The 15,600-nt window shown below is 46.6% G+C and overlaps 1 protein-coding gene across 23 annotated transcripts in view; it reads left to right on the top strand.

Moving 5' to 3' along the window:
• The window catches only part of RBFOX1 (RNA binding fox-1 homolog 1), a 1,664,339-nt gene that overhangs the window by 1,598,447 nt on the left and 50,292 nt on the right, over positions 1-15,600 (top strand). For 19 of the 23 annotated variants that reach the window (XM_053276061.1, XM_053276047.1, XM_053276039.1 and 16 more), the window contains 2 exons: positions 3,094-3,133; positions 11,709-11,773. In XM_053276061.1, coding sequence (XP_053132036.1) covers positions 3,094-3,133; positions 11,709-11,773 — 105 coding nt within the window. The remainder of the gene's footprint in view (positions 1-3,093; positions 3,134-11,708; positions 11,774-15,600) is intronic. The other 4 variants (XM_053276046.1, XM_053276045.1, XM_053276044.1 and 1 more) reach the window with 1 other exon arrangement.

Consider the following 15,600-nt stretch of genomic DNA (forward strand, 5'->3'; position numbering starts at 1 on the left):
GATTAATTACTTCAGTGTCTGAAATGACTATCTCAGATCAGCTGTACACTGCAAGGGGCAAGCGTTGCCTGTAGCCGAATCTTCGGCAATGCTTCTTCAAGATCAGGCATTTTACTTGCCTTGTTCTTATGTGAGAGTTATAAGAGTTGGATCTGGCATCAAGAAAATCACACTTCTTCTTCTTCTTCTTCTTCTTCTTCTTCTTCTTCTTCTTTTGCTTAAGACATTTGGTGAATAAATTCAATTTGAATATGTTTGCATGCAAATTACCTAGTTTATGCATCATCTATAAATCACAGTTTCCCAATCATGGGTCCCCAGATGGTCCCCTTAACAAGGTTAGGAACCCATGACATAAGTTAAAGGGAGGGATGAGGAGAGAGAGAATTTAGGGCAGAGAGGAGAACTGGTCTTGTGGTAGCAAGCATGACTTGTCCCCTTAGCTAAGCAGGGTCTGCCCTGGTTGCATATGAATGGAAGACTAGAAGTGTGAGCACTGTAAGATGTTCCCATTAGGGCAGGGATCCTCAACATCCTCCCCAGATGTTCTTGGACTTCAGCTCCCATAATCCCCAGCCAAAGGCCACTGGGCCTGGGGATTATGGGAGTTGAAGTCCAAGAACATCTGGGGGCCCAACATTGAGGAACCCTGCTTTAGGGGATGGAGCCACTCTGGGAAGAGCAGAAGGTTCCAAGTTCCCTCCCTGGCAGCATCTCCAAGATGGGGCTGAGAGACACTCCTGCCTGCAACCTTGGAGAAGCCGCTGCCAGTCTGTGTAGACAATACTGAGCTAGATAGACCAGTGGTCTGACTCAGTATATGGCAGCTTCCTGTGTTTCTATGAGAAAGCAGTGAACCCTCTTCCCCTTAATAAGACAGATAATTCTATACCGCTTTTCAACAAAAGTTCCCAAAGTGGTTTACATAGATATAAATAAATAAGTGAAATGGCTCCCTGTCCCCAAAGGGCTCACAATCTAAAAAATAAACATAAGACACACACTAGCAACAGCCACTGGAGGGATACTGTGCTGGGGATGGATAGGGCCAGTTGCTCTCCCCTTGTGAAATACAAGAGAATCACCACTTTAAAAAGGTGATTTTCTCAGTTAGCTCTTTGCTCAGTTAGCAGAAATCTTGCTCTGACCCCCACTCTTATCTTCTGAAATTTTGTTAGGCATCTCCCACACCTTTTCTGCTTCTCTTCATCAGGGTTAGAGACCTGGAGTTTTATTGATTTGCGAAATAAAGCTTCCAAAGCACCAATTCTTAAAACTCCTATTGGGGAGGAAAAGATTATAACAGTCATCACCAGATATGGGAAACCCATTTTCAGAAATGGAGAACAGATGTAAGATTACTATGCTGAGAAAGCAATATTTGATCCAACGTGGGGAATTGCTGCCAGACATAATTACATAATATACAATATGTTGCTTCCAGAATGATCGCACTCCGTCGCACGGTTGCGTCTTTTTGTTGTCATGATTTCCCCTTTGCCAGGTTCAAGACGGCAACATCCCAGGTTACAATGTCCCACATCTTGGGCTGCCATTAAGAATGCTTGGGACAAAGGGGTCCAAAGTGCAACGTGCACAGGGCTTTGCAGAATCAGCTGGGGTGCTGCTCACCTTCCTGATATTCAGATGTTCAGAACGAAGCCAGAGAGGGGCAGGTCAGCTGGGCAGCCAGTGAGGTCATTCTCATGACCTCACTGGGTAGGGAACCGACCTGGGTAGGGGAGTTGACGCAGGCAGGCAACTCGTGTCGACTGCACCACCAGGTGTCTCCTGAACCAGCTGCTCCAGGATTGGGTAGCCCTGATCCCAGTAGCAGCTGGTGAGGGTGCCGGTGGAGGGGCAGCGAGAGATACCTTTAAGAGTCAAAGAATTGGTGCCTACCTCCGCTCTTGCCGCACCGGAACGCTGCTCGGAGAAACAGTGTGCCGCCCAGCGCCCTCTGTGGCAGGGGATCATCATCACACCCGGAAGCAGAAAGCTCCATAAATTGACCATGCACTGATAGAAGAAGTGCTTCCTTTTGTCTCTTCTAAACCTCCAGCCTATCGGTGTCATTTGTTGACCCAACGAAGTGGGTTCTAGTCTTTCGGCAGTCACCCCACCCGAGAACAAACCTGCGCAGGCCTGCCATTCGTCAGGTACAGCGGTGTGGTTAAACCCACAGCTCTACCTGATGGATGGCCAGCCTGCAAGCAGCACAGCTCTCAGCAGGGCAGGAGCAACCCGAGCTGCCTCCTTTGGTGCCCCCCAGCTGCTTAGGATGAGCTGTTTCTGGTGTTAGGGGAGGGGGAGAAAACGTTTCTTGCTATCCCCTTTCTCCACACCATGTCTGTTTGCCTATGAATTGCAAGAGGGATAGACTGACATTTCTATGCAAAGTTTTGAATAATCACAATATACAGTCCTTCCTTCCTTCCTTCCTTCCTTCCTTCCTTCCTTCCTTCCTTCCTTCCTTTGATAAAACTTCATGCATCTGAGAACGTTGGTGCAGTCCATGAAAGCTGTCGCCACAATAAATCTGTTGGTCTTTAAGGTCCCTTAGGCTCCCTGTTGGTATTTATTGAAGCTGGTGACTGACATATGAGCAACATAGTAACTATGAGCTGAATCCACCACTGAAGACTTCAGATCCATGCCCTCAATGTGATGCCAGGGTGCTTTCTCTCCCATGCATTGCTTTTAAAACAACCCCTCTGGTCCAACATGGGACAAATGCATGGGCTGAACGGCAATATATACGTCTTTAGCTTCAACACGGGATTTGTGACTTACTCCGTTCTCAGTCTCCTTGCACCAATTCTAGAGCTATGGCAGATGTGAGGCGTAAATATGAGGAGGGGACCAGGCCAGCTTTCCTTATCAAAGAAAAGGAAAAAAATCCTGTTTTTCCTACCTCCTTAACCAATGTGAAAAATGCCCTGCCCTATGGAAATATGTATCTATTTCAGTTTGGTTTGGTTTGGTTTGGTTTTTCTTGTTTTGTTTTGTTCTCGTGACGAAACTAACTTCAGGGGTTGGTGGCATTTGCATGTGGAAATGCACTAATATGAATGTTTTTCTTTGTGTGTGCAGTGTTGTTTACCAGGATGGATTTTATGGTGCAGACATTTATGTAAGTATCTCATTGATGTGCATGCTGTCCATGATACATTGCTGGCATCATGGGGTTCTCTTCTGTATTTCTTTTGTGCGTTTGCTGCATCAGCTTTGACTCTGTCTTGTCCATATTTGCCCACCTCCAGTACATCCCAAATCCAAACAATTTTCCAAAAGGATTATTGTCTTTGGAATCTCTCTTTATTCATTGCATCTGTCCCCATTTGTCTGGATTCACTCACCGGTAGCTTTTGAGGGGGTTTGCTGGATGCATTTGCACTCAGAGTGGCTACAATTCCCCCCTGTCAGGGTTCCTGTATCAGGAGCAACCAAGCGTATGTTAGGCCGTGTGTGTGAAGATCTTGGAACGAGGATCCCAGGAGTGAGGGAGCAGTGGCTACTAGTCTGAGGGCTATAGGCCACCTCTGACCTCAGAGGCAATATGCCTCTGAATACCAGTTGCAGGGGAGCAACGGTAGAAGAAAGGGCATGCCCTCAGCGCTTACCTGTGGGCTTCCTAGAGGCATCTGGTGGGCCACTGTATGAAACAGGATGTTGGACTAGATGGGCCTCAGGCCGGATCCAGCAGGGCTGCTCCTATGGTCAACCCCCACTTACAAACCTGGTGTTTAGCTGAGGTTAAGCGATCCTGTGGTTCTCTTTACCTTGGCCAGCAATCGTCCGGGCAATCACTGCTGGGGTAAACAACTACCCACTGGCCCTCTGCCATTTTCAGCAGCAAGCCGGCAGAAGGAGCAGCCCCACCAAAGTTCCACTCCCAGCATCTCCTTTCGCCACACTGCAAAATGGCCACACTGTGCAGTGGAAGGGAGGACGGTGGCTACCTGCAGCCCGCCCACCCTCCCCAGCGAGGTCATGTGCACAACCTCATGGAAATTAAGCAACTCAATACTCCAGCGTCTCAGGACGCTGTTAAAGGCACAGGAGCAAAAGTGCCTTCGAGTCCCATTTCCTTGCTATTTTTCATCGGATGAGCTACCAGTGGCCAAAGGGCCTATCCCGTCTTAACCCTGTGTACGTCTTAAGCCTTCCTGGACCTGGTTTCACTCCTTCAGCTACAAATGACTCCAAGAGCTTTTCCAGACTTTTGCTAGCCTTACTGTGGGGGGAAGTGGCTTAACTTAGCATGAGTTGGGGTGAGAGCATATGAACTGCCTTTATGCACATATCCACCTAAATAAGCAAAAGTCGAAGTAAATCTGGGCCGTTCACATTGGTGCTCAGTTGTGGTAGGTGAGCTCCCTGATCGGATTGGGGGTATTGTCTTGTATCAGGAACGTCGTATGGTATTGGGGGTATCATGTTGTCCAGAGGTATCAGTCAGTCTTTATTGGTACGGTCACAGACTATCAAATTGTTCAGAGGTATTGCTGTTAGGTACACTCAGTTTACACAGGACAATAACAATGACAATAACAAGGTCTAGCAGTGTCCCAAGGCATTTTGATGCCTTGGATAATACAAATACAATGAATATTTATATACCACTTTTCAACAAAAGTTCCCAAAGCGGTTTACGTAGATATAAATAACTAAATAAATAAATAAATAAATAAATAAATAAATAAATAAATAAAATGGCTCCCTGTCCCCAAAGGGCTCACAATCTTAAAAAGAAATGTAATATAGACACCAGCAACAGCCAATGGGCAGATACTGTGCTGGAGATGGATATGTCCCCCAATACAATATGTCCCCGAATACAATAACTCTGGACAATACAATACCCCTCATATGATACATTGGACAATATGATACGCCCGATACGATACCTTGGACAATGCAATACTTCTGTGCTCTGCAGGTGCTCTGCATTCTCAGGCCATGCTGCTGCGGCATGGTGGTCACACCTGGACACTCTCAGATGATGCCGCTAAGCCAGGCAGTGGCAGCAGGGCTGTTCTAGCTCAGATTGGGGGGTGGAAGAGAGGTGTGTCCCAGTGCAGCAAGGAGGGAGAAATTAAAAGCATGCCCCAATGGGAGGAGAATGTAGCAGCTGCGGGTAGCAGAGAGGCCCATGGTGTGAGTTGGTTTCTCCCTGTGCCCTACCTTGCACCTGAGGCAACCCTAAACCTACCCTTCAGAACACCAGATGTGGAGTGAAGGGATCTGTGCAATGTTTTTTTTCCCCAAGATGGGAGATCTGTAAACCAGTGAGCTTGAAAAATACATTATTGCAATGCCTTTGTCTTAGAGAAGCCATTTTTAGGTGTGTACCGAAAAACCTTTGTGGATTCTACCACAAAGAATCCAGCAGCCCCGAAATGGCAGCAAAGTATCCAATCTAATATAGTACAGTTACATAACTCACCAAGCTCCTTTGTAGACCTCCATTTGGATCTTGATAAAAGCCCATTCTGATCCTAAAAATAGAGGTAATTAAACGTCTTTTCTAATCAAAACACAGAACTTTCTGTAATCTAATTGCATGGCTGTTGCATCATCAGCACGGAGATATCGAGAGATTGATTACACTAAATTGGTATGAACATTAAAAATGCATTAAGTGGCACTTGGCAAGAAGAAGAAGAAGAAGAAGCCATAATTTTTATTTATTATCAATGATCCTTTTGAGAAATTTAGGATGACATCGTTTACCTTTTCCAAGGACAGAAAGAAGAATAATTTGAGCTTCTGGGGAACATGAGTAGTTGGGATTTTTTGGTCATAATGGAGGCATTATGGAACATTTTGTTCAAAAGAACCGAATGCAGTTTGAGAAGTTATTAGCATCACAGATCTGCAGAAAGAGATGGGATTTGGAGACTGCAAATTCAACAGCTCTTGATAAATAGAAGCCCTATTCAAACAGTACGGCCACTCTCATGACACTCTCTGGCACACCCAGAGCCCTCTGTTCCCGGCTGCTCCAGCCAAGGGTAGCCCAATACTTCTGCCCAGCTTTTTACCTAGGTAGAACAAATCATGGGTTCATTCTACCTCAGCACTGTCGGCAGGTGATCGTCTGGGTGATCACCATGGAGTAGAAGGTAGAAGACCTGCCTCCATCTTGGGCAGTGAGCTGGGGGGAAGGAGTAGCCGAGCTGAGTGCCATGGCTACTCTAATGATAGCAGCCACTGTGCTGCATGCGTGGGTCTCTCTGGGATGTGGGAGGACTTCCGATCCCAGCTTTGTCCTCTGCCGTGCTGCCACTTCTGTGGGCATGCAGTGTAGCGGAGGGAACACAGGAAGCTCCCATAGTCAAAGTCAGACCATTGGTACATCTAGCTCAGTACTGTCTTCACAGACTGGCAGCGGCTTCTCCGAGATTGCAGGCAGGAGTCTCTCTCAGCCCTATCTTGGAGATGCTGCCAGGGAGCGACCTTGGAACCTAGATGCTCTTCCCAGAGCGGCTCCATCGTCTGAGGGGAATATCTTACAGGGCTCACACATTTGGTCTTCCATTCATATGCAACCAGGGCAGACTCTGCTTAGCTAAGGGGACAAGTCATGCTTGCTACCACAAGACCAGCTCTCTTCCTTAAAGCAGGTAAACTTCCCTCACCTACCTTCCCTGCAGCCATCCCGAGCGGCAGCTGGAGGTCGTGAGCATGACCTCCTCATGTTATGCCTGTGCTCAAATGCCATGCTTTTGTGTGAAAGACTGTAGCTGTGTTAACTGGAAAAGTGAATCTGGGTACAGGCCCCCTTAAAGGCAGGGCAGGACGTGTTCTGCTCTATATGTATTGGACACAGTGTCTGAACTGTACATGCATAGGAAGCTGCCTGATACCAAATCAGATCATTGGTCCATCTAGCTCTGTATTGTCTGGCAGTGGCTTCTCCACTCCGTAGTGCCTTATGTCTCCTTGATGTTTTGCTGCCCTGCATCTTCAGGCATACCACCACAATGACCTCCTCTTCTACCAAGTTGGTCCACTTAGGTCAGCATTGTGCATGACAGGTGACACCCTCGTCCTTGTAGTTGTGCAAGGCCAAGGCTGCTGTGCTTGCTGGTTGTGCAAAGTCTGGAGTTTGCATTCTAGATTAGCGTCGTGTTAGCACAAACACATCTGCACACAACATGTCCGATACCTTATATTTTGCAGGGAACCTTTGTGCAAGCATGCCATTTTGCAAATCCCCTTGACTTTGTGGAGCTATGGTATCTTCTTGCACTAGCTTTGTTTATTGCCAGAGCACAGCGATTGCACCATTTTGTTTATTGCACAAGCACAGCCATTGCACTGTTTTGTTTATGGTGCAAGCACAGCATTCACCAGGATGTCAGCCACTGAGTAGCAGCAACAGCTGCTCTCTGGGGTGTCAGGCTGGGGTCTTTCCCAGCCCTTCTCAGAGATGTCAGAAAGGGAACCCGAAACTTTCCACATGCATAGCAGGTGCTCTACCACTGAGCTACAGCCTCTCTGAATGATAGATGGATTGATTAATATGTCTCAAGCAGACATTGTCAGGCATGAGAGTGATTCAAGGGAATGTTCCCTCATCTTTAAATTGTAATGTGAGAATTTTCCATCTCAAGGTCATGGCTTCAAATGAAGGCTCCCCTTTCCTGCCCCACTCACTGCGAAGGCCTGAACAAAACTCTCAGGCAGTGATTCATCTCTTACAGGCTCCACTGAGTATTTTCATATTTCATAAAGAGCTCACCCAGACCATTGTGCCACACAGCTCAATTTCCTCTCCATGGTTGTCTCCACTCTGCACCTTCCATTGTTTGCCAAGGAGAATAAAATCTAGATGTGCAGGGAGAGAAAATATGTGATTCAGAATTTATTAGTTCCCTACAGAGTCCTGAGATATTGACTGGCTCTAAGATCGATTACCACCCAGCTTCGGCTCAGTTAGCCATTTTAAATGGAGAGAACTGAAGCTCTGTGAAGGGAAAAAAACATAGAAGATGCTGACACTGGAAACATGAGGCAGACACGAACAGCAGGAAATAAAGACAGGCAGAGAAAAGAAAAGATTCGTGTATGGGCATATGTGGATTTACACTTAACACACAAGAAAGAAAACCTAAGGAGAAGAGATTCAGAAAGAGAGAGAGAGAGAGGGAGAGGGAGAGAGAGAGAGGATTCAAAAAGCAACAGCAAAGAGCAGAAGACAGATCTAACAGACACAGGAAAGCCTTTTAGGAAAGATATCAAAAGCTGCTTTCCTAGAGCTTAGCTGGTGTTGTGGTGTGAGATGTAAGGATGCCGGCATTATTTGGCTAGATCAAAGTAAAGGACATGTGCACCTGCCTTGTATGGAGTCAGACCATTCTTATTTCTAGCCTTGCATGGTGTGGCTGACTGGAAGGGCCTCTCTAGCACTTTGGGCACTCTTTCACATCACCTGCTTGGCTGATCCATGTAGTTACCTGGGGACTGAACGTGGGTATACAGGCAAGGGGTATACTGTAGCCTCTCCCTAAGGAAATGAACATATGCAGCCGCCTGCTGCTGAAGCAGATCATTGGCCATGTAGCCCAGGACTGTCTACTCTTACTGGTAGCAGCTCTGTCAACCCCTTCTCTGGAGAACATTTTCTAACGGGAGATTCTGAGGATTGAACCTGGGACATTCTGCATGGAAAGCATATGTTATGCATATGCGCAGTGGTAAAACTGCCGCCCTGTAACCAGAAGGTTACAAGTTTGATCCTGACCAGGGGCTCAAGGTTGACTCAGCCTTCCATCCTTCTGAGGTCGGTATAATGAGTACCCAGAATGTTGGGGGCAATATGCTAAATCATTGTAAACCGCTTAGAGAGCTCCGGCTATAAAGCGGTATATAAATATAAGTGCTATTGCTAAGTGCTATGGCTATCTGTCTTACAACCTCTTCCTAGTTCAGCGCATCCAGCATTCTCTTTCCAAGCTGAAGCAGATGTTTCTGGAACTTCACAAGCAGTGCCCAAAGGGGAGATGGGCGTCTCCTCTAGTTTATCCACAACATGGTCTTCAGAAACACTTCGATAGTGATAGTGGGCCCAGGTTTTAACAACTTGGAATGTGTGGAGTTTCTACACCAATCTGGACTCTTGGCAAGGCTGTCCTTTTTCTATGAGTCCCCATTAGGGAAATTTCTCCTCCCCCATGACATTTGGCAAGCCAACCCCTTTTTGCTTCCAAGTTCCCTCCCTGGCAGCATCTCCAAGATAGGGCTGAAAAAGACTCCTGCCTGCAACCTTGGAGAAGCCGCTGCCAGTCTGTGTAGACAATACTGTGCTAGATGGACCAATGATCTGACTCAGTATAAGGCAGCTTCCTAAGTTCCTATGTTCCTATGCATCCAGCCACATCAGGATTGCCAGTGCCACACTGTAAGGAGACAAGTCGACTAAGTGAATGCTTTGATTCAAATTTTGCAACAGCAGGTGCTCTCTCAAATGTTGACCTTGAAACCATGATGGAGACAACAAGGCTCAAAAGGTGCTGAGGACCAATGGTACTGCAGAGGGAGGGAGGCGAGGCCAACCCCTGGCAATACTGGGCCTGAATTGCTTTAGTCAGGCTCTCTCTGCAGGGAATGAAAAATCCGCATGGTGGGCCCTGGCCACATGCTTAGGCTGGCTCTCATCCCCCATCTGTTGCAGTGCTGCTGAAGGAGGTGGGGTCGAAAAGACCAAGCCCAGGCCTTCTCTCCTTTCCCTTTTTGGGGTTACAGGACCCCATCTGGCCACAAGGGTGGCCTTGCACTACTAAACAATAAATGATAGCAACTTGGGATTTCAGGTTTCTAATGCACCTCACTCATGGAAGGAGCCAGTGAGGCTATTCTCACGGTCTGCCAAAGTCAGGCTAAGGGAGCCTAGCCTGATTTTGCCAAACCGTGAGAACCACCAGGCCCGCAGGCAAGCCCGGTTTCTCCTAAGTGGGTCACCTCCTTAACTACCGCTCCCCTAGGCCCAGGTGAGTGGAGCAAGTGCGGATTGTGTGTTGCCACACCATGGCAACTCATGAGGAGACCCCCGACCGGGAGGCTAAAAAGCAGCCTCCCAGCTTGGGGGTCTCTCCAGCATGCTCTGTACGCTTGTGCAGAGTATGCTGGAGCTTCCGGGGGCCACGTGTCCCCTGATCCCTGCAGCCCCCACCGGCTCCGTGACTGAGCCGGCAGTCGTGTGGGTGGCTGATCCGGCCGCCCAGGGCTGCAGCCGAGATCGTCTGCAGGGAGAGCGGGCTAAGCCTGCTCTCCTTGCAACCCCCGTTACGGCGGGTCTCACCAGTCATGAGACCCGCCTCAGTATTAGCTTAGCCTAGAAGTTGCTTGGCTGGATCTTACCAAGACCCATTTTGTGGTTGTGAGTTCCATACATTGGCTGGCATCCAGACTAACAGTACGACAAATAAAGATGCACACGTGCAGGAAGGTCATGTAGCTTGATGGAGCCTCCCGGTTGGGGGTGTCTCCTTGCAAGTTGCCATGGCGTGGGGACGAGCCACGGTGTCTCATGACCAAAAAAACCCAGGTTAGCATAGCAGTCACTCCACTAACCTTGGTTAAGGGGAGGGGTTTTTAGGTGGGCTAGCTGCCAGAGAACCACCGGGCTCACCTGCGAGCTTGGTGGTTCTCACGACCGTGCGAAACCTGGCTGTGCTGCATTCACCCGCTTTCGCACAGTCGTGTGAATAGCTTTGTGGTTTGCCTGATCTATGGAGACCAGAGTTTGGCTCTTAACTGGTATGCTGTGAGATCATTTGGAAACAGTTGATCTAACCCCATGGTCTGTTGAAGAGGAAGTATGGCTGTTCTCACTGTTTACTCATCAAGACATTGCTGCCCACAGTTCCTTTCCAAGATGTCTGTCTGTTTGTTTTCTTTTTGCTTGCTTAATTGAAAAGCTTTCCTGGTCACATACAAATAAATGCTAATTTTCACAGCAGGTGAAATTATTGGTGCATCACTCATCTGGAACAGGAGCTCCCAACCTACTTACTTACTTATTACATCTCTATACTGCCTGATATAGACATCTCTAGGCAGTGTACAAAGTTAAAACATAACAAATGTAAACACAATATAAAACAGTTAGAATCCATAGAACAGGTTTAAAAAATCTCAGTGAATAAACATTTAAACAAACATTGACATTTAAATTTCAATTAGAAGCCCTGGAAAACAGGTACTTAGTGAAACGAGCTTGCACAACACCCTTGCTCTAGTGTCATAGTGCACAACATCCTTGCACGAGGATGTTGCCTAGTGCGCAGACATCTTTACACGAGGATGTTGCCTAGTGCGCAGACATCCTTGCACGAGGATGTTGCCTAGTGCGCAGACATCCTTGCACGAGGATGTTGCCTGGTGCGCAGACATCTTTGCACGAGGATGTTTGCACTAGTGCAAGGATGTTGTGCAAGCCAGTTTGCACTAGTGCAGTGCTGGTCTGTATGTCAGCCACTGTTAATGTTAATCTTCCCTGGGTGCTGCCTCCAATGTTGTGCATGATCTTCATTCATTGACACACCGGCTAGTTTCCAATGCTGTCCCTAATAATGACACCAACAACCTGTGCAGCAGAGAATGAAAATCGTAAAGCAACTAATTGTCGCTAATGATGTAGGCTTTTGTTTTGATTTTGCTGTCTGTAGCTGTCTGATCAGAATACGTTTGTGTTTCAGGGTGGTTATGCTGCCTACCGGTATGCCCAGCCTACCACAGCCACTGCAGCTGCCTACAGTGACAGGTAAGATGTAATTTACTGCTGAATACATACTTCACTTGGAGATTGCAGTACTTAGAGATCTTGGAATCTGCCTTGGTTTAATGCCTCTGAGCTGTTTTCTTGGTCTGTGCACAGCTACCGTCTGCGAGGCTGTCGAGTTATAATCCATGAAGAGCCATCAACAGAAAGCCTAGTTGCTCACCTTATAAGACACATGTTAACTGTGTCATTGTAGATGAACCATTTTTATTAGGAGCTAAGGGAAGCAGGCCCTCTTGCTATGCATGAATTATAAATATGCATCTCCAAGGCTCTGTGTAATATTATTGCTTAGTGTTCAGTTGTTTATAAACAGACACATCAAACCCAATGGAAATTTTAAAAAAAATGCAGGTCCAAATAGAGTATAGAAAGACATAAAAGATAGCCCATCAAGAAGAGACGTCCACGTCTCTTCTCCCAGCCCTGGCCACTGAGACGTTGGTCTTATTGAAACTCTGTTGGGACTCCTTCAAAATGCCCCATTGTCTGTTTAAACATTCATAGAATCAATGAGAAAGCTTTCCTGGGGTTAGATAGGCAGGTAGTTGCATGTTTGAATGTTTCCCCTAAGCATGCGCATGCGTGCACGCGTGCACACATGCACGCACGCACACACACACACACACACACACACACACTGTGGGTAGAAAGATAGCAAGCCAGAGAGATGGCTCCACTGAACCCTTTTTTCCTGACAGCATTGGAAAGCACCACAGTGTAAAGATGGACACACATAATCTCAAACACACAATGCCTCATGTGCAGCCTGTATGGAAAAAATCCCAAGGCTTTGGGGCTTTACACTGCTGGATATATACCACAAATGGATCTCAGATATTCCATACAATGAAGACCAAAGGAGATAAAACATGGCTGTTCTTCAAGGGATAACTGATCTCATCTCTTCAGAGGGGAACTGAGGCTCCAGTGCTTATGTTTACCTGGGAGTAAGTTCCATTGGAGCTTCTGAGTAAACAGGCATTGGATTTGTGTGCCACAAATCTTGTGTACTATTTCAGAGTTACTCGGAGACAGTGCAGAAGACTGCCATAAATGCCAATTAATTGCCCCGTGTGCCAGTTAATTGCCCCATGTGTACCTCTCCTGTTGTCTTCTTGCTTTCATAAGAGGAACAATTCAGTGTAGTCTAGGATGTGCGAAATGTGCACACACACAGCAAGGACCGAGAAATTGGATCAACACGTTTGTTTTCCTTGAGAATTCCTCAGATATTTTGCCGAAAGGGAATACTGAATTTCGCTTTTGGTGAAATGTTGATGGCAATTCTACCATCAGGTTTCCCCTCTGACAGCCATTTCAGTTAAGTATCTGGAAACATATTCTCTCTCTCTCTCTCTCTCTCTCTCTCTCTCTCTCTCTCTCTCTCTCTCTCTCTCTCTCTCACACACACACACACACACACACACACCCCTACCTGAACTGTACAACCTGAACTGTACAACTAGTTCTGCATTCCCAGGAAAACTGTCCTTTGGAATCATAGTTCCTAATGCCGCATCAAAAACCACTTATGAAACTTGTTTCAGAATTATTTTTAGAAGTGGTGCAGGAGTCTGGCATTCACAAGGAACAAATATGAAAAATCTGACAGGCCAATACAAGCCATTGGCCACGGTCTATCATTATGGACTGTGGCTACCAATTTGTCTATAATGAACGTGACTTAGAAATAATAGGCAGACTGTGATTCAGATCAATTAATTAGTTAATTCAGATTCAGATTATTCCCCTCCAACTGTGCCTTGATTTTTGCTGATAAACTCAGAGTTGAATATCAATTAGAATTAGATTTGGGGTTGTTTTTTTTGTAAGTCACAGACAATAGTTATCTTAGAAGTTAGAGCTTCAACATTGGTCCAGTTAGTGCTGGCTGTTGAATTCAGTGGGCAGGGAACCCCTTTAGTCACATGAATGCATGGTGACCAGATGGAATCATAACTCAGTGGTAGAGCATATTCTTTCTGAAGAAGGCCCCAGGTTCATTTCCTGGCAGCATCTCCAGGGAGGCCTGGAAAAGACTCCTACCTGAAACCTTGGAAAGCCACTGCCAGTCAGTGGCCTCATTCACACATAACATGAAACTGTAGGTGAAAGGGCCTCCGGTTTCAATTTCTGTACGTCCGAATGCAGGCTACCTCAGTTCCGCCCCAAAATAGACCCACAGTTTCCCTTCCTAGACTCCGATTTGTACCTTCAGTTGGTAGTGAGTTTTGCTACCTGTCCCTCTGGTTCTGCGGTGCCAGCATTCCATCTGAATTTGGTACCACAGTCTTGCTTTCTGGCAACCAGAGTTGAGGGAGGAAGTTTGACTCTCACTCTGGCTGCTGTTGGCTGCTGCCTGCCGGGGCTGTCCTTCAGTCATAAAAACATAAGAACAGCCCTGCTGGATTAGGCCCAAGGCCCATCTAGTCCAGCATCCTGTTTCACACAGAGGCCCACCAGATGCCACTGGGAGCCTACAGGCAAGAGGTATGTGCATGCCCTCTCTCCTGCTGTTGCTCTCCTGCAACTGGTATTTAGAGGCATCTTGCCTCTGACCTGGAGATGGCCCATAGCCACCAGATTAGTGATAGACCTGTCCTCCATGAATTTGTCTAAGCCCCTTTTAAAGCAATCCAAGCTGGAGGCCATCAACACATCCGATGGCAAGGAATTCCATAGATTAATTATGTGCTGTGTGAAAAAGTACTTCTTGTTGTTAGTCCTAAATTCCCCAACCTTCAGTTTGATGGGGTGACCCCTGGTTCTAGAGCTGTGAGAGAAGAAGAAAAAATTATCTCTGTCCATCCTCTCCACTCCAATCAAGAAGGAGCCCAGGCAGTCTCATTGACTACAGAGAGAGCTCTCCATGATGTCCAAATTTGGAAGGGAGAGTGGGGGAGCAGAACCACAGGTCCATTGGACCTGTGGTTCTGTGTTATGGATGGATGCTACTCTTTTCAATCACTTTCCTTTGCAGATGCTGATGCTTCTATGGTCACTATTTTCCTCTACTTAATTTCTCTTCAAGTGCTCCTGGCAGTCAGGAATCATGTACTAGATATGATGATGTCACAATGCTAATTGGACAATCAAATCTGGCTCCTTACTGACATCACTAAGCGCAAATGAAGCCCATTCAGAGAGAGGGCAATACATGTGAGAGGGAAGGCTTGTGGAAGGGAATGAAAGTGCTGTTAGAAGTGCTTTTAAGCTGTTTTCTCATTTTAAAATAGGTTACTAATGTAACTTATGAGTCAGTCTTGATGGATGGAGACATCTAGCTATGCCAAGACATCTCTTCAAAGTAAAAATTAAAGAGGCCCCAGAGTTCATGGGGAAGCATGAACATGCCCTAATGCTCTGTAGCCTGGCCAATGGAGCACAACTCATAGGAAAGTCCATTGCCACTGTGTCTCTTTCAAAGCAATGGGGCAGAGATTACCCATGACTAACCTTTGGCCAGTTGTGCCAAGATTTGGCAAATATTAACTTTTTGATCCACATTAAAAGCTACCTTTTCTACAACAAACAACAGATGTCTAAAACAGATCGCTAATTGTTTGTAAATCACCCTGTCAAGAAACAGATGCACCCTTGGGTGCTCAGGTCTACTTGCACAGTTCTTTGGATCCTGGCCACTATCCGGTTCAAGATCAACAGCAGCAAAACTCCCATTCCCATTCCCATTCCCATTCCCATTCCCAGGGAAACCTTCCTTGGGCAATAAAAGTGTCATGCATTTAACAAGCCTGACCCAGAGGAACATAGGAAGCTGCCATATACCGAGTCAGACCATTGGTCTA

Source organism: Hemicordylus capensis, chromosome 13 (assembly GCF_027244095.1).
Source record: "Hemicordylus capensis ecotype Gifberg chromosome 13, rHemCap1.1.pri, whole genome shotgun sequence".
NCBI classification, from domain to species: domain Eukaryota; kingdom Metazoa; phylum Chordata; class Lepidosauria; order Squamata; family Cordylidae; genus Hemicordylus; species Hemicordylus capensis.